The 23,302-nt window shown below is 43.7% G+C and overlaps 2 protein-coding genes across 7 annotated transcripts in view; one reads left to right on the forward strand and one right to left on the reverse strand.

Moving 5' to 3' along the window:
• The window catches only part of Tp53bp1 (tumor protein p53 binding protein 1), a 90,150-nt gene that overhangs the window by 55,058 nt on the left and 11,790 nt on the right, over positions 1-23,302 (reverse strand). For 2 of the 6 annotated variants that reach the window (XM_075961922.1, XM_075961926.1), the window contains 7 exons: positions 17,579-17,768; positions 16,822-17,006; positions 16,512-16,605; positions 15,810-15,894; positions 5,829-5,953; positions 3,849-4,007; positions 1,206-1,329 (listed from right to left, as the gene is read on the reverse strand). In XM_075961922.1, the coding sequence (XP_075818037.1) occupies positions 1,206-1,329; positions 3,849-4,007; positions 5,829-5,953; positions 15,810-15,894; positions 16,512-16,605; positions 16,822-17,006; positions 17,579-17,585 (779 nt within the window). In that variant the 5' untranslated portion in view covers positions 17,586-17,768. Of the gene's footprint in view, positions 1-1,205; positions 1,333-3,848; positions 4,008-5,828; positions 5,954-15,809; positions 15,895-16,511; positions 16,606-16,821; positions 17,007-17,578; positions 17,769-23,302 lie in introns of those variants that run through there. The other 4 variants (XM_075961923.1, XM_075961925.1, XM_075961921.1 and 1 more) reach the window with 3 other exon arrangements.
• Serf2 (small EDRK-rich factor 2) overlaps positions 1-23,302 on the forward strand; it is a 233,729-nt gene that overhangs the window by 30,251 nt on the left and 180,176 nt on the right. The window lies entirely within an intron of this gene.

The raw sequence follows: 23,302 nt of genomic DNA on the forward strand, positions 1-23,302 counted from the left end.
ACTTTCTATACTATTACCAAGGAAAAATGGGAAAGCAAGACTAACAGAAAAGCCAGGCCTGTGGGTCATACCTGTAATCCTAAGTGTTTCAAAGGCTGAAATGGAAGGATTGTGAGTTCAAGGCCAACCTCAGCTACACAGTAAGTCTGAAGAAAGCCTAGACTACAGAGTAAGACCCGTTTAAATAATAATAATAAAAATTTAACTAAAATAAAAGCTTTCTAAAGAAAAGTCTTATTTGAGCATAGTAGGACATACACCTACAATCCTAGCACCAAGATAGTTGAGGCAGAGGAATTCTTTCAAACTCAAGGCCCTATATAGAAAAATACTGTTTCAATAGAAAACAAAAAACCTAAGAAGTCATGACAATCACCTTTGCTGAGGCCCCCATGCCCCCCAACTTTCTATAGAAGTAAACAAGAAACGGACACTGTATGCTCCTCTCCCTTCAGGTTGAAAGCGTTCATCCCTGCCACCAGCCAGTCAGTATAGTTCTGGGTACAACAATGACCACAAACTGAGTACAGTGTATATCCCATTCCTACCGAGCTAAGAGCCAGGAACACTTGGATCTAGCTAAGCCATAAATTAACAGAAAGATAATACTTAACAACCCAAACAACCTGGGAGCTCAAGAATACTAACAGGTTTCCAATATAATACTCATCTATGTCTTTTATTTATTTATTTTTCCATTTGGTTTGCTTTTTTTGTCTTTTGGTTTTTGATTTTGTGAGACAGTATAGCCCTAGCTGTCTTAGAACTAGCTCTGTAAACCAGGCTGGCCTCAAACTCAGAGATCTGCCTGCCTCTGCCTCCTGAGTGCTGAAAGCGTACGCCAGCACTGTCTGACTCATTTAAGTCTCTATTAGCCCCAGAAACGCAAAAAAGATCTCCTACAAATAGATAGTGACCCTGACTATCCAGACAGAGTGTCAACCAGAGATTAAGGATTATAGTTACAGAAGAAATAATGTACCTTTATAATAGGCCTGAATTAGGATGAAGCACACACAGTAAGACTGCATAACCAACCCATATTTATAAATAATCAATATTTCTTTTGGACAAAAACAAGATGACAAATATACAAACTATGAGTGGGAATCAGCAATTTCTAATACTATTTCTATACCCAAAGTAAAATTCCTATAGCCCCACAGTAAAATCGCAAAGAGATCTTTAGAGAGAGCATGGCTTACCTTGTAGGTGGTAGATTTTGCTCATCTACCACATGGATACTTTTATCAGGCTGTACTGTAACAAGGACGTCTTTGCTGAGTTCTAACATAGAGGTACCATCAGTGGACTGTTCCTCACACTGAACTGCTTAATGGATAGGAAGAAAAAAAAGATACAAAGCAGATATTTAACTTTTCAAAATATTTGAAGCAGCTCCAAATGATTCTCAAAAAGTAAAAATCTTAATAGAAATGAGTCTAACTTTAAAATACCAAGAGCTACATAAAGAGGGACAATACCCCAATTAGACACCATCCACTGCCAAATAAAACCCCAATGCCAGAAATGGTTCCAGAGACCTCCCAAACATCACAGTCTACTGTCAATACTATCAGTTGTGCCCTGGAATCTGAGGATAAGACCCTGTCACTGAAGATACCACACACTTGAGTCATAGAACGTGGAGAATTCATGCTAGTTCTCAACTAGGAGCTTCACACCTGCTGGCTGGTATTCATGGTGCTAGAAGGTGCTATGCAGGCTACTAAAGGAGGAAAGCAATCCTCAATCTCACCAAGCCATGACCCAGTTACAACAATCACAGGCCTAGGAAGTTATGCCTAATGGTGCAATAGTGGTACAAATGTTATGGAAGTAACCAACTAATTTTTAAAATTGTATTCAAGGCCCATTTCATGAGATAGAACCCATATTTGACACTGTCAATGAAACCAAGAACCTGAAGCTAAACAGGTCATAGGCCATAGAGTAAAAATCTATTTCTGTCACTCTGCTATGTGACCAAGCAATAAAATGACTCCTAATGACATCAGTGCATCACTCTGTCCTCATCAAAGAAGCCTCTTCTACTAGAATATGGCCATTAACAGAGTAATCCACAATTGGTCAACATGCAGAGAATAAGAAGCTTTGGAATTCTAAGTCCTAAACGGGATGTCTATATCACACTTCTCCCCTCAAGGCTCAGGGATCTATATAGAAGAGGGGGTAAAAAAAAGTTGTAAGAGCCAGAGATGGTAGATGACTTCAAGGAAACCGTGTTTTACAAACACAACACTGAAAACATATATGAGCTCACAGGGGCTGCAAGAACATACATACACAAGATCTGTACAAACTCAAACCAGACAAAATCTTAGCATGGAAGGAGAAAGGTAAGCATGAAGTTCCACCCCTAGGGAGTTATAGGCATCTGGTTGCTAATAGAAGAGCAAAAGTCAGCTTCCTTAATGGCCTGACCCCTAGTATATAAACCAACCTCCAGGGCAGGCCAAGAAGAGCCAGATAACACAAAGTGGACTGCACAGGTTTTTGGTTTTATTCAAAGAGAGGGAAGAAAGGAGAAAACATGAAGTTGGGTGAGTAGGGCAGGACCTGGGAGGAGCTGGGTAAATATAATCAAAGAATATTGTATAGAATTCTCAAAGAATAAAAATGTAACTTAAATATGTAAATGTACATACATATACAAAGATACAGATACAGACAGACAGACAGACACACACACACCTGGAAAAATAGTTCAGTGTTTAAGAGTACTTACTGCTTTTTCAGAGGATCAGAGTTCAATCCCCAGCACCCATGTTGAGTAACTTACAACCACCTGTATGTCCAGCTCCAGGAGATCTGACACCCTCTTGTGGCCTCACAGACACCATACACATACACATAAATTTAATTTTTAAAATATATAGGTATTATCCCAAAAAAGAAAGTAACTAATGGCCTACTTAGAGAAAATGTCAGTCTGCAAGCCATCACTTGATAAGAATTACTGATTATAGCTGGGCGGTGGTGGCGCATGCTTTTAATCCCAGCATTCAGGAGGCAGAGACAGGTGGATCTCTGTGAGTTCGAGGCCAGCCTGGTCTACAAGAGCAGTTCAGGACAGGCTCCAAAGCCTGTCTCAAAAAAAAAAAACAAAAAAAATTACTACTTACTCTGCAAACTTATGATCTATGAATTTGGATAGCTTATTGAGAAGCCAGGCATGGTGGCACATGCCTTTAATCCCAGTACTCAGGAGGCAGGGGCAGGTGATTCTCTGGAGTGTGAGGCCAGTCTGGTCTAAAAAGTGAGTTCCAGAACAGGCAGGGCTATAAAGAAAAACCCTGTCTTGAAAAAGACAAAAACAAAAACAAACAAAAGAACAAAAAAAACCCAACAAACCACCATGTTGGGGGGGGGTGATACTGGAGACATAACTCAGCAATTAAAAGCACTTATTGCTCTCACAGAATACCCAAGTGTCATTTGCAGAACCCACACAGTGGCTCACAACCATCTCTACTACAGTTCCAGGGAATCTGATGCCCTCCCACCTCTGTGGGCACCAAGCAAACATGCTATACACATACATACCTGAAAGCCAAACACTCACACGCATAAAATAAAAAAAAAACCTAAAATTACTTCTATTTTCCCTAAACTCAAAAGTTTAGGAAAGCTGGAAAAGAGGAAGCTGGTGAATCTGAGTTCAGGACTACCCTGGCCTACACAGCAAGATGCAGACCAGTCAGAGTCACATGGCGAGACTCACACAAACCAAAAAGAAAAAAGAAAAAAAATCTTAAGGAAAAAAAACAAAGAAACTTGTTCTAGAGGGATAATCAACGCCACATGTGAGAAAACACATTTCGTACCAGTATTTGCATCCACATCAGACAGCTCGGTAGAGCCCAAGTTAGTAGTAACCAATTGCATATGTTCTTGGTTGACATCATAGGGCACTGTATGTTCTTCAACATCCTGGCTCTGGGACAGTTCCAGAGCCCCAAAGCCCAACTGTGATGAAGCAGAATCTAGGAACAAAACTCCAAGAAGTTAGAAACCACCCCACAACATTATCAACACGCAAGCTGCTGTCTTCTAGGGAGGACAGTGTTTAAAATATTTTTTTGCATTTAAATGTTCTGTGCACGACAGACACATCACAGCTGAAGTGTGGAGGTCAGGAGAAAACATGCAGGAGCCAAGTCTCTCCTTCCACAGTGTGGGTTCCAAAGACAGAACTCAGGCCATCAGACACTGCTGCCAAGTACCCTTTACTGAGGAAGACCTTAAATGTCTCACACCAAATACTTGTCACACATAATTTTCACAAAACAATACAAATTAAGGGGCTGGGCATGGGCTCAATCCCAAGCGCCCCAAGAAAAGAAGGGGGAAAAAGTCAGGAATCAAATTATTAGCACACACTTCTAATAGCAGCACTGAGAAAGCACAAGCAGGGGAAATCAGAAGTTCAGGGCCATCCTTAGCCAAACAGTGGACTTAAGGCTATCCTGGACTATGTAACACTGTACTTTAAAAATAATTAATAAGTAAGTTTAAAATAAGGGGAAGGGACCAGCTAAATGGCCCAGCAGGCAGACTCCTGCTCAAGACTGGCATGACAACCTGAGTTTGATTCCCTGGCATCTACGTGGTGGAAGGAGAGAACCTACAAGTTGTTCTGACCTCCACAAGTGGAGCCATAGAGTGTGCATTGCATGCCCCCCCCCATCATTAAATAATAAATAAAATGCAGTTTTTAAAGGGGGTATATAATAAAGCAAAAACATGGGTACCATAAAGCCTTATAAACATTTAAAATGATAGACTATGTCAATAATCTGTAAACACACCAAAACCCCACCCAAAGGTACTTGAAAAATAAATGCAAAATGAGAAAGAAACAAAATGCAGAAAGGGAGCCCATCAATGAGGAATATTCATTTGTTTGTTTTTTTGTTTTGAGAGTCACACCTGGCCTTGAACTTCTAATCCTTCTGCCTCAGGCTTCCTGAGCCTAGAATTCTAGGAGAGCATTACCACGTCAGTTTACTGCTATGTTTGGGGTCTTTATTTTTTCCAAGGGGCATGAATTAAGGGCTAGTCACTGTATGTGGTGCTGTTATGAAGTGGTGGAACCTTTTTTTTTCTTGATTTTGAAGCAGGGTCTCACTCTGTGTAGGCCAGGCTGGCTTCAAAGGCAAGGCAATTCTTCTCAATTCCTTTTTTTTGTTGTTTTTTTGGTTTGTTTGTTTTTTTGGTTTTTTGAGACAGGGTTTCTCTGTGGTTTTGGAGCCTATCCTGGAACTAGCTCTTGTAGACCAGGCTGGTCTCGAACTCACAGAGATCCTCCTGCCTCTGCCTCCCGAGTGCTGGGATTAAAGGCGTGCGCCACCGCCGCCCGGCTTCTTCTCAATTCCTAACTGCTAAGATCACACCACACCAGGTACCTTGAAGAGGAGGCCTAGTGGGAGGAAATTAGGTTACTAGGGCTTGGGCAGCCCTGGCTCCCCTTCTCTCTCCCTTGTCTCCCAAATACTGTGAGGTAAAACAGTTTCGCTCCGTGTCCACCCAACTATGATATTCTGTCCTGCCACAAAAGTAATGAGTGACATTTCCAAAACTGTTTCTTTTCGGGGGTATTCTATCATGGCTTTGGAAGGCTGTTTAACAGAGAAAATTCAGTCATCAAATTAAGTGAGACATCTTAAATTACTAGGCAAATTCCTTAGTGATTCTTAGCTTAATCATGAGAAATCTATTACACGGTAAAGAGAAATTTAGCTACCTGTGTGTTCACAGTAAAGGGACATGAGAAGAATCTACTATTCTGAAAGGGCACAGGCTACCTTCAGCACCAAGGGAGCAGGCAGCAGCATCAGGAGCGCTTGCTCCCACCTCTTCCTTCTCCTCTTCCAACTCCTCCTCCTTCTCCTCCGGAAGAGAAGCAGCTTCTACCGTCACTCCCAGAACACTGCAGGGGAAGAACGCGATCAGGTGATACGTCCAGAGAGGCTCTGTGCAAAGCGCACTGGAGTTTGCTACGACCCTCACATCCCAATTATCTTTTATCCAGATTAGAAGAGTAAACAGACTCTGGCTTCAGTGCCTGTAGAAACTACCTAAAAGGTTATGACTCAAAACACTATGCCAAGTTAAGTTACACAACTAAGAGAAGAAAGGCAAAAATATATTTAATTTTTTTCTTATGATCAGAGATTGAAAAATCTTTCATTGAAAAGAATTAACAACAGGCAACAAAAAAAATGTGTGCTAGGTGGTCAGGGACACTCTAAATTAAAATTCACAAGTACTTTGGTAAGAAGCCTCAGACCACACCAAAGAATCTCAAATAAAATTAAGGTTAAGAAGTCTATTAACCTCAGAAGAAATTAGGGCTGGAGAAGGGTGCTGCCTGACATTCTGGGCACAGCTTCAGCCAGCACTGAGAAGCAGAGGCAGGAGGATCTCTGTGAGTTCAAAGCCAGCATGGTCTACAGAGCATGGTCCAGTAAAGCCAGGACAACATAAGAGATCTTGCCTACCCCCTAAAAAAAAGTTTGAAATAAAAAAAAAATTACCGGGCGGTGGTGGCACACACATTTAATCCCAGCACTCAGGAGGCAGAGAGGCAGATTTCTGTGAGTTCGAGGCTAGCCTGGTCTACAGAGTGAGTTCCAAGACAGGATCCAAAGCTACAGAGAAATTCTGTCTCGAAAAAAAAAAGCACCTGGGCTAGGGAGGTGGCTCCTTGATTAACAGCAGACACTGCTCTTACTGAGGACCTAAGTTCAGTTCCCAACACCCATCTCAGGCAGCTCACAACTGTCTGCCATTCCAGCTCCAGGGGACCCAATGCTCTCTGCTGACCTATACTAGCCCCAAATCCACCTGCACAAACCCACACAGATACATGCACTTAATTAAAAATAAAAATAAATTTTCAATAAAGAAAAATGGAGGGGGCTGGAGAGATGGCTCAGTGGTTAAGAGCACCGGCTGCTCTTCCAGAGATCCTGAGTTCAATTCCCAGCAACCATATGGTGGCTCACAACCATCTGTAATGAGATCTGGTGCCCTCTTCTGGCGTATGGGCATACATGCAGGCAGAATGTTGTATACATAATAAATAAATAAATAAATCTTTAAAAAAAAATTTTTTTAAAAATGGAAAACTCTGGGCCAATAAGATGGCTGTTGGGGTAACGGTGCTTGCCACCAAATCTGATTGCTTGGATTCATTCTCTGAAATCACACAGTGAAAGTAACAACCTGAATTCAACCCATGGGCTTCACATGGTGAGGAGAAAATCAACTTCTACAAGCTGCACTGACCTCCAAATACATGTCACGGCACACACATATGCATGTGCGCGCACACACAAATAGAACAGAACATTTTTGAAAAACTTAAGGAGTGAGACCATCGACAACCACAGCCCTGGCCGTCTGCCTGTCAACAGCTCCTCCTTATGTCCGCCACTGAGAGCGAAGTGGGGGAGCTCAATTAGCCCTTGGACCTCTTCTCAGCTGTATTCGGCCTCTTAGTCAGACTCAGTTTGAAATTCCTTTTAAGAAAGTCTCAACCTGCATAGCCCAGGCTAGCCTAGAACACAATATGTGGTTCTCAGGCTAACTCTGAACGGGTGTGCACCACCCCTGGCTCCCAGGTTTGAATACTGCACCATCTATACGACTCTACAGTATAGCTCTCCAGCCAGCACAAGAACTGCCTGTTCACCATCTCCACTCCTAATGGGTAGCTCAGTCTCAAGCCGTCTCCAGCTAAACTGTTTCTCCTCCATCTTCTCCATGGCGACTTCCTCCTCCCTGCCAGTGCTCTACATGGGCTCCATCTTCAAACCCTACTTTCCAATCTCAGAATCTCGCCGGGCCCCCATCTACTTCTACCCTCAACTTTTCTGGGTTTTGTTTTTCGAGAGAGGATTTCTCTGTGTAGCCCTGGCTGTCCTGGAACTCACTCTGTAGACCAGGCTGGCCTCAAACTCGGAGATCTGCCTGCCTCTGCTTCTCAAGTACCAGGATCAAAGGTGTGTGCCACCACCGCCCAGCTTATGCTGGGCTTTTAAAAATAAACCGGGCATTTTATCCTATTGAAAAATACTTAACAAATGTCATAAAAATTTTAAACTTGCTCTGTGAAAGTCTTTTTTTTTTTTTTTTTTTGGTTTTTCGAGACAGGGTTTCTCTGTGGTTTTGGAGCCTGTCCTGGAACTAGCTCTTGTAGACCAGGCTGGTCTCGAACTCACAGAGATCCGCCTGCCTCTGCCTCCCAAGTGCTGGGATTAAAGGCGTGAGCCACCACCGCCCTGCTTTTTTTTTTTTTTTTTTTTTTTGGTTCTGTGGAAAGATGGCAAGACAAGCTACACAGCAAAAATATTTACAGACCAAACCACGTCACTACAAAGGACCACACCAGAATTTACAAAGCACCCTCAAGCCAGGCGGTGGTGGTGCACGCCTTTAATCCCAGCACTCGGGAGGCAGAGGCAGGCGGATCTCTGTGAGTTTGAGACCAGCCTGGCCTACAGAGCTAGTTCCAGGACAGGCTCCAAAGCCACAGAGAAACCCTGTCTCGAAAAACAAAAAAAAAAACAAACAAACAAAGCACCCTCAAGACACACTAGGGCTAGGACACAGCTCAGTAGTAGAGAACGTGATTCGCATGCACAGGCCCCAAATTCAATTCCTGGGACAGGAAAGAAAGAAAAAAAAAGCAAGCAAGTGAAAAAATAAAATAATTCAATTTAAAAATGGGCAAGAGACATAAACAGATATTTCCCTGAAGAGGAGGGCAGATGACAAACAAGCACATAAGAGGTTCAACCACATTTGCCATTAAGAAAATGAAAATTCAAACTACAAGGAGATATTTCTATATACTTATCAAATGACTCAAACACAGTGACGAGGGCTCACTCAGTTAGGAAAGCGCTTGCCTAGAGAGCATGAGGCCGTGGATTCCATCCTCAGAACCACATAACTGGAGCAGGGGTAGGAGCATCAAAAGTTCAGGGTGGCATGCCTTTTAATCCCAGCACTCAGGAGGCAAAGGCAGGAAGATCTGAGTTCGAGGCCAGCATGGTTACAAGAGCTAGCTCCAGGGCTGGAGAGATGGCTCAGTGGTTAAGAGCATTGCCTGCTCTTCCAAAGGTCCTGAGTTCAATTCCTGACAACCACATGGTGGCTCACAACCAACTGTAATGAAGTCTGGTGCCCTCTTCTGGCCTGCAGACATACACGCAGACAGAATATTGTACACATAATAAATAAATATTAAAAAAAAAAAAGAGCTAGCTCCAGGACAGGCTCCAAAGCTACAGAGAAACCATCTCAAAAAAACAACAACAAAAAAGTTCAAGGTCATCCTCAGACAGTGAGCTTCAGTCTTGAGGGCTAGCCTGGGATACATACTACACTTTCAAAACTATTTTTTTTTTTTTTTGGTTTTTTGAGACAGGGTTTCTCTGTGGCTTTGGAGCCTGTCCTGGAACTAGCTCTGTAGACCAGGCTGGTCTCGAACTCACAGAGATCCGCCTGCCTCTGCCTCCCGAGTGCTGGGATTAAAGGCGTGCGCCACCATCGCCCGGCTCAAAACTATTTTTTAATTTGTATATATTACGATGTAAAAATAGTGAAGGAGCTTGCTGGTAGTATAAGCTGGCCACAAAACACAGCTTAGCTTGACTGAGGTCTTAAGTTCAACCCTGAGCATCCCGAAAGACAAAAACAGTGGCAAGCAAGCAGCTGGGGAGAACAGAAGGTGGAACACGCCCACACTGCTGGGTAACAGAGACAGTCCAGAACAGTCCCGCAGTCTCTTTAAAAAACTAAACACGCAACTACCACACAGCCAAGCAAATTAAGGCTGGGCATTATTGAAGAAAAGAAACTTTATATGCCCATAAACAATTTACAGAGGGGCCAGGCAGCAGTCGTACCTTAAGGCCAGTACTCAGGAGGCATAAAAGGCAGATCTGTGAGTTCAAGGCCTCCCAGCCTACATAGCAAGTTCCAGGCCAGTCAGAGCTACATAGTGAGCTCAAAAAATAAAAAAAAATTGGCCTGGAGGGATGGCTCAGCCGTTGAAGGCTGGGCTCACAACCAAAAATATAAAAAATAAAAAAAAATTTTAAATTTAAAAAGAAAAAATTGTAGGAGCCTTTGCCTGTTAGGCAATGCCCCTGGTCTTTGTGTAAATATACATATACATTTATACACACACACTGAGCCTGACAGCCTGTGTTCAATCCCCAGGACCCACTTCGTGTAGAAGAAAATCAAGCTGTACTCTGACCAGCACAAGTACACCCAGACACATATGCACAAAGACATAAATAAACAAAAAATTTTAATTTGCACAAATATTTGTAATAGTTTTATTCACAATAGTTAAAAACTTAAAAAAATATGCTTTAACCTATAATGGCATATCTGACATTCTCTAAACGCCTATTCAGATTGGAAGGAAGGAATAACGGATACATGGTAGGTAACACTTTGACGGATCTCCCAGGAGTTATGCTGACAGAAAAAAGCCAATCCCATACACTTGCATATTTAAATAATATTTGGAAGTCAATTTTACAAATAGAACATAGGTAAATTATTGCTAAAAGTTCAGGAACAGCAGAAGGAGGTATGACCACAGAAAGAGCAGCAGGCATCTGCACACCACTGTGCAGCCCCTTGACTGTAGTGGCAGCTACACGTATGATCCACACATATGATCTACACATGTGATCTACACATATGATCTACACATATGATCTACACATATGATCTACACGTATGATCTACACATATGATCCACACATATGATCACTGCAAACACAACACAGCAGGAAATCTAGGTGAGTGCTGTGGGCCTTCACAGTAGCCTGGCTGCAATATTACAGTTTTGTACTGGGAAAAGCATCCTGGGGGGGGGGGCTGGAGAGATGGCTCAGAGGTTAAGAGCATTGCCTGCTCTTCCAAAAGTCCTGAGTTCAATTCCCAGCAACCACATGGTGGCTCACAACCATCTGTAATGCCCTCTTCTGGCCTACAGACATACACACAGACAGAATATTGTATACATAATAAATATTTTTTAAAAAAAAAAAAGGAAAAGCATACTCAGGCTCTCCTGTATTCTCTGCTTGTTGTTAATTTTCTTTCTTTGACTATGTATCCTAAATTATTCTTGAACTTACTATGTAGTCCAAATTGGCCTCAAACTCCAAAGTTGGCTGAGATGCCCCTGCCTCAGCCTCCCAAGTACTAAAATTACAGGCATGTGCCACCATAATGAGCTCTGTGTTGTTTCTTACAATAGCATGTGGATGTACAACTATCTCAGTTTAAGTATGCTTCAAGGGGGCTTTAGATATAGCTCAGTGGTGTACAGCTTGCCTAAAATACACAAAGTTCTAAATAAAATATGAAAATAAATATGTAAGAATGGAGAGATGGCCCCACACTTAAAAGCATTGGCTGCTCTTCCAAAGGACTGGGGTCAGTTCCTAGCACCCATGTGACAGCCAACAACCATCTGTTCCAGGGACTCCAACACCCTTTCCTGGCCTCATTACACTCACTACATGCATGTGGTACACAGACATACATACACATATATAAAACATATTTTACATGTGAAATAAAAATAAAATCTCCAAAAAAATTTTAAATAAAACATAATAAGTCTTTTTTGTTTTGGTTTGGTTCTTTGTTGTTGCTGTTTTTTAAGACAGAATTTCATTGTATAGCCCTGACTGTCCTGGAACTAGCTCTGTAGACCAGGACGGCCTTAAATTCACAGATATCTGTCTGCCTCTGCCTCCTAAGTGCTGCAATTAAAGGCCCAAGCTACCACCACCTGTCATAAGAATGAATCTCTAAAATGATAATATTTGGGGCCAGTAAGATGATTCAGTGGGTAAAGGCACTTGCCACCAAGCCTGTAGACCTGAGTTTGAGTCCCAAAATCCACATGGGAGAAAAGAATTGAATCCCCCCCAAAAGCTGCCCTCTGACCGCCACAATACATGTGTGCATCTGTTCCACTCATGCACAAAATATAGAAAAATAATTTTTAAATATTTAGTGGAAAAATGAAAATATGTATTTTCTTTCCATATTATATTGTAGGACAGCCCCTATGTAGAAACATCAGTTTATATCATCAGAACACTAGGGAAAACATGAACAGCTTTTTTTGGAATTATTTCTTTTAAAGATTTCTTTATTTTACATAATGAGCGCTGAATCTGCATGTAAGACTTCATGCCAGAAGAGGGCATCAGATCCCACTACTGATGGTTGTGAGCCACCATGTGGGTGCTGGGAATTGAATGCAGGTCCTCTGGAAGAGCAGCCAGTGCTCTTAACTACTGAGCCATCTCTTCAGTCTGTGGGAATTTTAAAATAAGCAGATTATTTTTGTTTCAAAGTATCTGCTTATCAAAAATTCTATGTGGATGTGTACTTGTTTGTGATGGGGGGGGCAGTGCGTGTGTGTTGGAGTGCGTGTGTGTTGGAGTGCGTGTATGGTGGTGTGCGTGTGTGTTGGAGTGCGTGTGTGGTGGTGTGCGTGTGTGTTGGAGTGCGTGTGTGTTGGAGTGCGTGTGTGTTGGAGTGCGTGTGTGTTGGAGTGCGTGTGTGTTGGAGTGCGTGTGTGTTGGAGTGCGTGTGTGTTGGAGTGCGTGTGTGTTGGAGTGCGTGTGTGGTGGTGTGCGTGTGTGTTGGAGTGCGTGTGTGTTGGAGTGCGTGTGTGTTGGAGTGCGTGTGTGTTGGAGTGCGTGTGTGTTGGAGTGCGTGTGTGTTGGAGTGCGTGTGTGTTGGAGTGCGTGTGTGTTGGAGTGCGTGTGTGTTGGAGTGCGTGTGTGGTGGAGTGCGTGTGTGGTGGAGTGCGTGTGTGGTGTGTATTAAAGAACTTCCATTCTTTTGGGTCACCTCAAATTCTTCCCACCATTGTGGCCTCTGCACATGAAATTTACTCTCCGGAAAGAGCTTCCTCTTACCTACAGCCTCTCCTCGGCCTCTTAACTGTGACTAACACATTTGCATTTATTATTTAGACTGCATTCCTCAAAGAGGTATTCCTTTACTTCCGCCTGGATTATTTGTATTTTGTTCTCTTTGCAACAACCATAATTGTAACTTAGAACTGAGAAAAAGACTAGGCATCCCCCTATTAAGTTTCAAACCTCATGAAAACACAGCCCTTTAAAGTACATACCACAGTGACAGCACATTTAACGGACATGACCATAAAATCTGTATTTACAGAAAGAACATGAGCAATGCGACAATTCAACAAGGAAAAGCAGCACAGACCACCCCAGACACTACTGCTGTGTTTATGATGGGATATGCCCACGTCTACTCCCCACCACGCATCCCAGGTTACAAGCCACAAAAGCACACCTGAGACAAGCATGTATTCTCAAAGACACTATCAACCAAAGCAAAGAAAAATGACAGATGAGTGGCATAAGGTATGGAGTCTACCCCTGTAGTCTACCCCTGTAGTCTACCCCTGTAGTCTACCCCTGTAGTCTACCCCTGGAGTCTACCCTGTAGTCTACCCTGGAGTCTACCCTGGAGTCTCCCCCTGTAGTCTACCCTGGAGTCTACCCTGTAGTCTACCCCTGTAGTCTACCCCTGTAGTCTACCCTGTAGTCTCCCCTGTAGTCTACCCTGGAGTCTACCCTGTAGTCTACCCCTGTAGTCTACCCTGTAGTCTACCCTGTAGTCTCCCCTGTAGTCTACCCTGTAGTCTACCCCTGTAGTCTACCCCTGGAGTCTACCCTGTAGTCTACCCTGGAGTCTACCTTGGAGTCTACCCTGTAGTCTACCCCTGTAGTCTACCCTGGAGTCTACCCTGTAGTCTACCCCTGTAGTCTACCCTGTAGTCTACCCTGGAGTCTACCCCTGTAGTCTCCCCTGTAGTCTCCCCTGTAGTCTACCCCTGGAGTCTACCCTGTAGTCTACCCTGGAGTCTACCTTGGAGTCTACCCTGTAGTCTCCCCCTGTAGTCTACCCTGTAGTCTACCCTGTAGTCTCCCCTGTAGTCTCCCCTGTAGTCTCCCCTGTAGTCTCCCCTGTAGTCTACCCTGTAGTCTCCCCTGTAGTCTACCCTGTAGTCTCCCCTGTAGTCTACCCTGTAGTCTACCCTGGAGTCTACCCTGTAGTCTACCCCTGGAGTCTACCCTGTAGTCTACCCCTGGAGTCTACCCTGTAGTCTACCCCTGGAGTCTACCCTGTAGTCTACCCCTGGAGTCTACCCTGTAGTCTACCCCTGGAGTCTACCCCTGTAGTCTACCCTGTAGTCTACCCCTGGAGTCTACCCTGTAGTCTACCCCTGGAGTCTACCCTGTAGTCTACCCCTGGAGTCTACCCTGTAGTCTACCCCTGGAGTCTACCCCTGTAGTCTACCCTGTAGTCTACCCCTGGAGTCTACCCTGTAGTCTACCCCTGGAGTCTACCCCTGTAGTCTACCCCTGGAGTCTACCCCTGTAGTCTACCCTGGAGTCTACCCTGGAGTCTACCCTGGAGTCTACCCTGGAGTCTACCCCTGGAGTCTACCACTGTAGTCTCAGCAACCGAGAAGCTGAGACAGGAGGATCACTGTCAAATTGAAGTGATTAGAAGTCAAATTAAACTACATGGTGAGTTCCAGAACAGTCTTTGCTACAGAATGAGACTCTTGTCATAGCTAAGTGAAGCAGCTGGATATAGGAACAGCACTGTGACAAAGAACGCTCAGCTGAGGCGTCCCGCTGTAACAGTGAGCTCCCAGGACTAGCACAAACTGCAGCCATTAATGACTATCAATCCCAAAACCCAGAAATGCAAGTTTTATGAGAAATTACCTCCTTCTTTTTCATTAACTTTTTGTTTTTGGTAGGAGGAGGGATGGGGGACAGGGTACCACTCTACAGCCCTGGCTGAGCTAGCATTCTCCTGGTAGACCAGGCTCTTTAATACACACAGATTTACCTGTTCCCGCCCAGTGGCACTGGAGTTAAAGTTGTACAAGACCACACTAGGATCCCATTCTTAAATCAAACCCCTTCAAATCTATTTAACCATTATGAGTCTAATAAAACTTATGCACCAGTCAAGACGAACCCACTAGCTGGCAGACTGTCTCCAAACACCCATTTCCACTGGAGGGGAAACGCAAGTGCAAATACCATAGAAAACACACCAGAAAAAGCTCCTTGTTTTCAGAGACAGCAACAGCTGGAACCATGACAAGCTAACATGCCTGTCTCTCAGCTTTTCCCTCAGCCTAACCCTCAGTTCATCTAAAGTTGCCTGTGTTCTTTGACCTTAGAAGAACTGGGACAGAGCCTGAGAAACACTGAATAGTAAGAAAAAGAAGAACTGGAGTCAAAAGGAACGGCGCTCCCCTTAACACAGTCAAGCAAGTCGTTTAACTCTCTGCCCATCAGTTTTCCCAGGAATGGAGACACTGTCTTTACTGCACAGTTGCTCAAGGAGACAATTAACTGAGATTATGTCAGAAATCGGTATCGGACCTAACGCAGAGGACACCATCATGATATTCGTAAGACAAAAGAAACTGAATACTCTTTAGGGTATGCGTTACAATTTGAATATTGTACTTACACAAAGTATTACCTCCCAAAGGAGATCCCAGATCTCAATTCTAAGACAATACTTCCTATGTGATCCCCAAATGGCAATCCCTAATTCATAGAAACAAAATGAATCTCTTTATCTTTGGAAAGAGTCTGCAGGTACAGATAAGAGTTGACTGGACAATAAACTGTAATCAATGCCTTCACACAGTGGTATACCTGCTTGTCCTGTCTGGCTGAGGCAACTGTTCTATGACCTGACTGATGGAACCGCATGTGCCCGAGTGAGAAGAATCCACAGGGTCTGAAAAAAGAAAGAAAGAAAGTAATTGGATAGTGAAGCACGATTAATAAAAACCCAGAGATAAAAACTGGAGTTCAACCTGAAAGTCAGAAAAGCAAAACAGCCGGCCACTGGCTCTTACCTCTACCTCAGTCTGAAACGGCGATCCTGCCTCCAGGAATCTCAGGATGAGACTGTGTGTGAGCTGTCCCCTCCCATCCTATCCTCCTCTCTAGGGCTGGGATTAAAGGCATGCACCACTACCGCCTGGTTTCTATGGCAAACTAGTGTGGCTACTGGGATTAAAGGTGTATGTCACCACTGCTTGGTCTGTAAGGCTGGTCAGTGTAGCTGTTTAACTCTCTGAACTTCAGGCAAGCTTTATTTATTAAAATACAAATGAAATATCACTACAGGATAGTACACAAAAGACATCTACCACCAAACTTTAAATCAGGAATTTAGGCAACACCAATCTAATCTGGCACATCAAGACATTAGGAGTTGCTGAAGGCTTACTGTACACTAGGTAACACACGAGGCTCCCTGACACACATCATGCCAACCAACTGTATGTTTAAATCATTCTGCTCCAACCTTAAACACTGCAGAAGAGATCTGAGCTTCAAACTGCTCACCTGAAGCTGTGTTTTCTTTCAGATGTTCATTAAACGAGCTATGACTGTCTCCCTGCTCTTCGGCAGCTGGTTCTTCTGGATTCGACACAATATCCTAGAAAATACACACATGTAAGATCCTCACAGAATACGAAATAGTGCAAAATGGACAAAATGTGTGTGCGAACATGCTGGTTTTATTTTTTTCCCACCAAACCTTACTTAAAAGATAGTGATCTCCAAAACGCGAGGATTTGGGGTTAGTTTGGATTAGGAGGTGAAAAATAAGAACTCAACTCCGGGTCAATCATTCAAACACAGCATCACTCACCAACACGGGGTTCTCTTTGTGTATTTGCAGATTGGGGAGGTGTCGAGACAGCATACTAAAGTGAGAGTCCGCATTGTCTTCCAGAACCTGGCTCTCAGGCTGAGAATCTTCAATTATCAGGCAAGGAGTATCTTGCTGAGAGAAATCTGAATCCAACTGACTTCCAGTAGGGTCCATCTGCTCCCCTGGAGTGGAATAACAAAAGATCAGTACTGGAGAGTAACCCTACAAGCCTTCCTCACACCACCTAAGACTAAATAATAGGGCGGAAGTGGAGAGCTAGGAAGGGGCCAGTCTAGGGCTCCTCTAAGTAGCACGCATTTGCAATCGCTCCAAGTACTTTCCCAGCTACCTCCTCACCCCACGTTTCTCCATTATTTACGACGACTCTCTGAATCCTTCGGTCCCTCCCTCCTTCCCTCCCTCCTTTCTCTTCACCTTCCCGCAGACACCCTTCCCTCCTTCCTCACCTCTTCTCCCCGCCCCTTTCCATCCCCCCACAACTCCCCCCGCGTCTTGCCTCCTCTGAGCCCCAGGAAGACCTCTTCGCAACCTCGGCTAGGCGGGAAGCCCGCAGCCCTGACACGGCCTCAGGATCACCGCGGCGACCGCCTCCCCACCCCCTCCCCGGGCCCTCCAACCCCGTCCCCGTCACCGCCGCCATGCTTGCCACCCCGCCCCCTCCGGGCATGCAGCCCTTCAAGCCTGCCACTTGGACCTCCGCGGCCAGTTCGCCCCGCTTTGCTCGCAGCAGTACCTGGCATCCCGGCGGGAGGTCCCTCGCGCTGGATCTAGAGGTCTCTGCACGCTTCCCAGGCCCCTCCAGATCTGTCCCCAGGTCGCCACTGTCGCCACCGCCGCCACCAGCCGCGAGCTCCCCCTTTTCCCAGCACGTCACTCAGTATCGGATCTCCCATTCGCTGCTACGGCCCGCCACTCAAGAAAGCCTGTAGACGATAGGTGATTGGGGACGGAATGCCCGCCCCCCGCGTAAGAAAAGGAACACGGCGGTGCGTTTCCATGGCAGCATGGACGTCGCAGGCCCTCCCCCTAATACAGCCAGAATGACAGTACCCTTGAAGAACCAAAGGGACATTGAGAGAGCATGAAACAGATAACCCTGCCTGCAGGACAGGGGTACGCACGACTCACATTTGAGAGTATTAACCCCTTTGCTGACTTCCATGGGAAAGGACAGCCTCCGGGCTTTTCAAAGAAAGGGCAAAGAGAAGGAGGATTGAGCATAGCTAGTACTCCAGAGATGGTGAAATAGAAGAGACAAGACTCCATGGGGTTTGCCGGTGTCAATCAGGATCCCCTCCGTAGACCTCTGCCTGGATTCAAAGGGCCTCAGTTTTCCCACTCTATGTCTCTGCCAGTTTGGGTTTTGTTATTTTACATTGTCCGAAGGCCCCAGTAACTCTTCTTGTTCCCATTCCCTTTCAAGCTTCCTATTTGAGTCTCCCTGCCCTTTCTTTTACGGGATAACTGCAGCCTCCGACACTTGTGCCTCTCGTTGAAAGAACTGAGCATTGTGATTCTCAAACTAGTGTCAAAGAGAACAGCTGTCGCCCATACTAACTCAATGACCTAAAAGATCCAGGCCCAGGGATTTAATTATCCTAATTATGGTGTCAGGGTCTTATAAAGGGTGTGGCAGCTGTGACAACTATTAATGAACTGAGCCCAAGAGACATACGTGGCTTCGTTGTCATTTTAATTTAAACTGCCGTTTGGATCTGGGCTAGAATTCTAACCAAGCAGCTGGCAGTAGGGGAAGCATCAAGCACAAAGCCAAGTATATACATAGTAGGCATTAAACAGGAGGTAGTTTCTCTACTCCAGACTCAGAATTATTTAGGCACAGCCCATACATGAGTCTCAACTTCTATAAATGCCCAGCTCAGCTCTTGAAATAAGCTACGCTTAGAGACGCACTTCCTACCAGCCAATCCTCTCTCTGTCGTTATAAATAACAGTGTTCATATTTTCATAACCCCAAAACAAAGCATGTTGTCTTCATATACAAGCTTGTGGGAACAAAAGGATTGGCTTAAATGAAGTTGTTCTGAAAAAAAAAATCTAGAACCTATTATTGTTCTAGCTAGAATTCCTGCCCTAGAATGTTTTACAACAAGAGCAAAAATGACCCAAATTGCGACACATCTCACTTCTTAATCCTAAAACCATTCATAACTGACTACTGTTGTGTTTCTCTGCTTCTGATGCCACTGAATACTAGAGACCAAATCAATGTAATCAAAAAAAAAAGTATACATATCCACTGGGTTGGAGAAATGGCTCAGTGATCAAGAACACTCACTGCTCTTTCGAATGTCCTAAGTTCAATTCCCAGCACCAGCATGGCAGCTTACAACCACCTGATGCCTTCTTCTGGTGTGCAGATATACATGCAGACAAAGTACCAATATACATAAAATACATGAATAAATAAAAATTTTAAAATGATTTTTTTAAAAAAAAAATCTGCCGGGCGGTGGTGGCGCACGCCTTTAATCCCAGCACTCGGGAGGCAGAGGCAGGCGGATCTCTGTGAGTTCGAGGCCAGCCTGGTCTACAAGAGCTAGTTCCAGGACAGGAACCAAAAGCTACAGAGAAACCCTGTCTCGAAAAATCAAAAAAAAAAAAAAAATCTACATCAAGCCAACATCAACTATGCCAGAGCACTAAGAAAATCCATCTGCTCAGCTTGAGAGGGAAGAAACCGACTAGGTCTAGGAATAGGGAAACTGATGTTGGTTCCCACAGAGCACTCCCCAGTGGCTCACAACTCTAGGTCCAGGGAACCCCACGCCCTCTTCTGGCCTCTATGGACACAGTGTACATACATGGAAGCAAAGGTCCTCATCGATAAAAATAGGTCTAACAAAATTCAACTCATAGAACTAAGAAGAGCACATTAAAATTCAATGTTTAATTAATTAAGATTAAGTAAATGAATCCGAGCCATTCCTACTACTAAATAAATTAGGAGGTTTAAAAAAAAAATAAAAACACTGGGAAGAAAAACTGTGAATTCCTTGTTAAGCAGTGTGGCAATTAAATTAATCACTAAGTTAACCCAGAAGGTCAGAACATACAGGCAGGATGGTTACCCAGTGGGGCTATAACTCATTACACCTAGGTGAGCCCGAGCGTTGATGGCCCCCTGTGAAGAAGCAGCAGCACCTCAATTTGCAGGTGCTTAGGCCACCTCACACACAGAAAGCTGAGCTCTCTCCAAAGCCTTCCCTGAGAAGAAAATTTCACAAGGCTGTGTTAACTTGCTTTACCGTTTAAGATGCCTCATTGCCAGGAAACATTTCTTCTAATTAGCTCAACTAAGTCCTGTCTTCCGAAGTTAAAGCCATTTCCTCTCAGGTTATGGGAAGGCAAGAGGCAGGTAGATTCTCTGTGAGTTCAAGGCCAGCCTGGTCTACCGAGTAGAGTTCCCAGGACAGGCTCCAAAGTTACAAAGAGAAACCCTGTCTCAAGAAACAAAACAAACAAACAAACAAACGAACAAAAACAAATGAAAGAGAGAGAGGGAGAGAGAGAGAGAGAGAGAGAACAAAGGAAGGAAGGGGGGGCTGGAGAGATGGCTCAGAGGTTAAGAGCATTGCCTGCTCTTCCAAAGGTCCTGAGTTCAATTCCCAGCAACCACATGGTGGCTCACAACCATCTGTAATGGGGTCTGGTGCCCTCTTCTGGCCTTCGGGCATACACACAGAATATTGTATACATAATAAATAAATATTTTTTTTAAAAAAAGGAAGGAATGAAGAAAAGAGTCTACAGAGCCTCTCATCAAGTTGGGATCATCCCATTGAGTTCATCTTCTTAATACATTTCAGCCAATCAAGCAGCAAAAATAAAAGTGGCCTGACACACAGAAATCTTTAATAAATAAATAAAAATAAAAATAAATAAAGTGGCCTGACTCAGTTTGTCAAGTCTTTTTCTCATGTCTCCTCACAGACTTCTAACCGACCAGCCTTTAAATGTGGTTCATGATTGCCAATGGAGAAGATAGCTTTGGAACTCAGTGTCAGAGAAGGCCATTGAGGACTGACAAGCACTTAATTTAACAACAGGGACACAATCGGACACTCCCTTTATGCTACAAGAGTAAAGTATTCCAAGCTGACTGATTCTAACCCTTAGGCTGCCTTCTGTTGTGTTTTGAGCCTATAAAATCATGGCCAGTCACCTACGAATGTTATAATTAATAGCATGGATTATTATATTTTTCCATGTAGCAGGTGCTGGGATGCTTAACATAATCTTACCTAATAGCAACATACTCTTTGACAGTATAGATGAACAGAGCAAGGCTTAAAGAGATGGGGGAAAAAAGATGGTACAAGGTCTCTAAGTTAATAAGCTACCATTTGAAGGCATTCGGTGCAGTTACAGAGGTTAACAGTGAGAAGCTTCTGAACGGTTTACACAGTCTTTGTTTTGTTTCAGAACATATTTTAGGTATCCCCAATACTTTGGAGACTCATAATTAACTAAAGTGAAGAAAGCAGAAGAAACCAAGACATTTTTACACTGCATCTCAGGGAAAAGTTAAGACAACAAAAAAGTGATGGACAATAAGAGCAAGATATGAGAGCAAACCAAACTGAGGTCATTTATGATCTTGGCTAATCTATCTCTAGGACAATTTCCTACCAATACCTGAGACCCCCGCAACAGAACAATCCTAGACAGCAAGCCTTATCCCTAATAAATTCCTCTGTCAATCTTTTTTTTAAAATAATTTATTTATTTTTACTTCATGTACATAGGTGTTTTGCCTGCAGGTATATCTGTATGAGGGCATCGGAATCCCTGGAATAGGAGTTACAGACAGTTGTGAGTTGCCATGTGGGTGCTGGGAATTGAACCTGGGTATTCTGGAAGAGTAGCCAGTACTCTTAACTGCCGAGTCATCTCTCTAGCACGATCTCTGTCAATCTTTTTAATTAAAAAATTATTAGCCAAGTGTAGTGGCATACACCTTTAATCCTAGCACTTGGAAAGCAGAGGCAAGAAGATCTCCCTGAGTTTGGGGCCAGTCTGGTCCACAGAGAGAGTTCCAGGCCAGTCAGGGATATGGAGAATCCTTGACAAGAGCTAGTTCCAGGACAGGCTCCAAAACCACAGAGAAACCCTGTCTTGAAAAAACCAAAAAAAAAAAAAAAAAGAAAGAAAATTACAAAATGACTAGAAACAATATAGCAAAATGCTAATGTGTTGATCTAGCCAGAGTGTTCATGGCTACATGCAACATTTTTCTTTATTATCTAGTTTAAGTTTGTTTTTAGATAAGTTGTCAGTAGTTGAAGCCACTGTATCCACTGTCTGATTATTTTTGCTTGTTTCTTTCTTTCTTTGTTTTCTTTCTTTCTTTCTTTCTTTTTTTAGTTTTTCAAGACAGGGTTTCTCTGTAGCTTTGGAGCCTGTCCTGGCACTAGCTCTTGTAGACCAGGCTGGCCTCGAACTCCCAGAGATCCGCCTGCCTCTGCCTCCCATGTGCTGGGATTAAAGGCGTGCGCCACCACTTCATGGCCTAATTATTTTTTGATCATGGGAAATAAAGCCAAGTATGGTGGCTCATACTTTTTTTTCTTGTTTTTTTGTTTTGTTTTGTTTTGTTTTTCGAGACAGGGTTTCTCTGTGGCTTTGGAACCTGTCCTGGAACTAGCTCTGTAGACCAGGCTGGTCTCGAACTCACAGATATCTGCCTGCCTCTGCCTCCCTAGTACAGCAGGAGGAGTTCTTAGTTCCAGGCGAGCCTAGGAAGCTACAGAGTAAGACCTTGCACACAAGCTCAAAAAGAAAAACATGAAAATTTATTATTTTAACCATTTTTGGTTTGGTTTGGGATTTTGCTCATTCATTGGTTGGATTTCTTCTTTCTTTCAAGATAGAGTATATCATACTTTTGTCTAGGCTGGCCTGGGACTCTCTATGTAAACCAGGTTAACCTCAAAACTGTGGCAACCTTAGGAGTTCTGGGATTAATGGTCATGGACATTTTAACCTTCTTTAAGTACATAACTTGTTAGCACTGGCACTGAATGGTACAAGCATTGCCTTCATCTGTATATTTTCCATCTTTATAACTGTCCCCATGAGATGCTCACTCCTCCTCCTCTCCTGAAATCCAAGGCAATCAGTATTTCACTCTCTGTCACTAAGAATTTCCCTAACTTATAAGTCTGGTTAGACATCTGTCCTTAGTTTCTCATCTGGTTTCTTTTTTTATATTATTCATTTTTTATTGATATTTATTGAGCTCTACATTTTTCTCTGCTCCCCTCCCAGGCTCTCCCCTCCCCACTTCAATCCTCCCCCAAGGTCCCCATGCTCCCAATTTACTCAGGAGATCTTGTTTTTTTATACTTTCTACTTCCCATGTAGATTATATCTATGTAAATCTCTCTTAGTGTCCACATTGTTGTCTAAATTCTCTGGGATTGTGGTTTGTAGG

This window comes from Microtus pennsylvanicus, chromosome 2, assembly GCF_037038515.1.
Source record: "Microtus pennsylvanicus isolate mMicPen1 chromosome 2, mMicPen1.hap1, whole genome shotgun sequence".
NCBI lineage: Eukaryota > Metazoa > Chordata > Mammalia > Rodentia > Cricetidae > Microtus > Microtus pennsylvanicus.